This window comes from Myotis brandtii, unplaced genomic scaffold, assembly GCF_000412655.1.
Source record: "Myotis brandtii unplaced genomic scaffold, ASM41265v1 scaffold165, whole genome shotgun sequence".
NCBI lineage: Eukaryota > Metazoa > Chordata > Mammalia > Chiroptera > Vespertilionidae > Myotis > Myotis brandtii.
In genome coordinates, this window is record NW_005356042.1 from 3,298,045 (window position 1) to 3,299,548 (window position 1,504).

Sequence of the window (1,504 nt, forward strand, 5' to 3'; positions counted from 1 at the left end):
CGGCGCGTTCCTCGGCGCCCATGCCCTTGTCTCGCAGCGCGGTCGTCAGCGGAGCACCAGTAGCCACCGCCAGCTCCTGCGCCTTCTGGCGCGTCTTCTGCAGCTCCTCACGAAGGTTCTGCGAGTCCGCCGAGCCTCCGATAGTAAGCACCAGGTGGTGGTAGCATGCGGTCGCCTTGTTGAGCGCGTCCAGCAGCGCCTTGCACTCCTCCCTCGCCATGGCGGTGCGCTCCGGCACAGCCTGACCGCTGCGCTCCTCTCGGCCTCAGGCCCTCAGCATGGCCAAACACGGCCAATCCCCACTGCGGCCCCGGGTCGGACCGCTGGCACCCTCCTCATCGCCCCACCAGCTCCGCGCTGCAGTGCTGTGGACCGAGCCAGCTAGGGACTCGCGACGTGCGCCGGGCGCGTTAGCTGCCTCCGGTCCCTTCGTCCATCCTCCCAGGTACGCTCAAGTCACACGCTGAGTCTCTGTACTGCCCTGGCCTCCACGGTGGCCCCCTGCGAAGCCCGGGTTGCGGTCCCCATCCTCCTCTGGTACCGTCTCTAGGACTAACCCGCGGGCTGCGCGCTCCGCCTTAGCCGCTGCCAAGGATGGCTGGGTCGTGTTTCTTAGGATCCACCCACCCCGCCCGTCCTCGCGGGATGCTTCCATCCCCTGGACAAGGGATAGGCGGGGCCCCGCGCGGGGAGGTCACGTGTAGGTCCCCTGTCTCTCCCTCCTCCTCACCCCATTGCAGTTCTGGAATAATAGCGCTTCGCATATCTAACCCTCTATTTAACGGATGGGGAAAACTGAGGCCCAAGTAAAAAAAAAGGGGGGGGGGCTGAGTCACTCTACATCCATGCAAGTGAGGGGCCTAGACTCCCAGCCCCTGCCAGCGACGGGAGTGGTGTACTTCAGAGGCCTGGGCACCTCCGTCCTCCAAAGCTACCAGTAAAGGGCGACACATGAAGCGGTTTGGCTCCTGGGTCCCCAATCTCAATCCAGCCCGCTTTCCAGAGACCAAGCTTGGACCCCTTCGCGTGACAGCGTTGCTCGTGACCCCGCCCTCTCCCGTTCTGGGCACGCGCAGTGGGCAGCTCGGGGCTCGCTGGCCTGAGGAGGAAGCGCAGTGCGCCGCCTGAACCTCCCCCCGGCCGGGCGGACTTAATGATTGCTCTGCGCGCACGTCACTCAGGATCAGGGTGGCCGCTCATTGGGCTGACCCGGACGCGGCTCCGCCCAGCGGTGGAGTAAGAGGTTGGGCAGTGGCGTGGGGCCGCACGCTGGGGTGGTGGTACCTGAGGCCGGATCCCAGGGGCCGGGTGGTGTCGCCGCTGCTCCGGGAAGGGCAGGGAGTGAAACTATGTAGCCTTTTAAGTAAGTGTCCTCTCTCCTGTCTGCTCCCGTGCTTCCCTCCCCTCTGGACGACTGCGCTCGGGGCCCGGAGGCCGGAGAAGGCCGGAGCTGGAAACTACTCTTTCCGCCGCCAGCGCCCCACGGCGCCCCTGGCACGGAAGG

At 66.1% G+C, this 1,504-nt stretch overlaps 2 protein-coding genes across 2 annotated transcripts in view; one reads left to right on the plus strand and one right to left on the minus strand.

Annotated features, from left to right (window-relative positions):
- RGS9BP (regulator of G protein signaling 9 binding protein) overlaps positions 1–235 on the minus strand; it is a 2,530-nt gene extending 2,295 nt beyond the window's left edge. Inside the window, exon 1 of the mRNA XM_014536783.1 lies at positions 7–235. Within this exon, the coding sequence (XP_014392269.1) occupies positions 7–220 (214 nt within the window). The 5' untranslated portion in view covers positions 221–235. The remainder of the gene's footprint in view (positions 1–6) is intronic.
- Positions 236–250: 15 nt separating this feature from the next.
- ANKRD27 (ankyrin repeat domain 27 (VPS9 domain)) overlaps positions 251–1,504 on the plus strand; it is a 67,453-nt gene continuing 66,199 nt past the window's right edge. Inside the window, 1 exon segment of the mRNA XM_005862483.2 lies at positions 251–445. The gene's annotated coding sequence lies outside the window, so the exon portion shown is untranslated.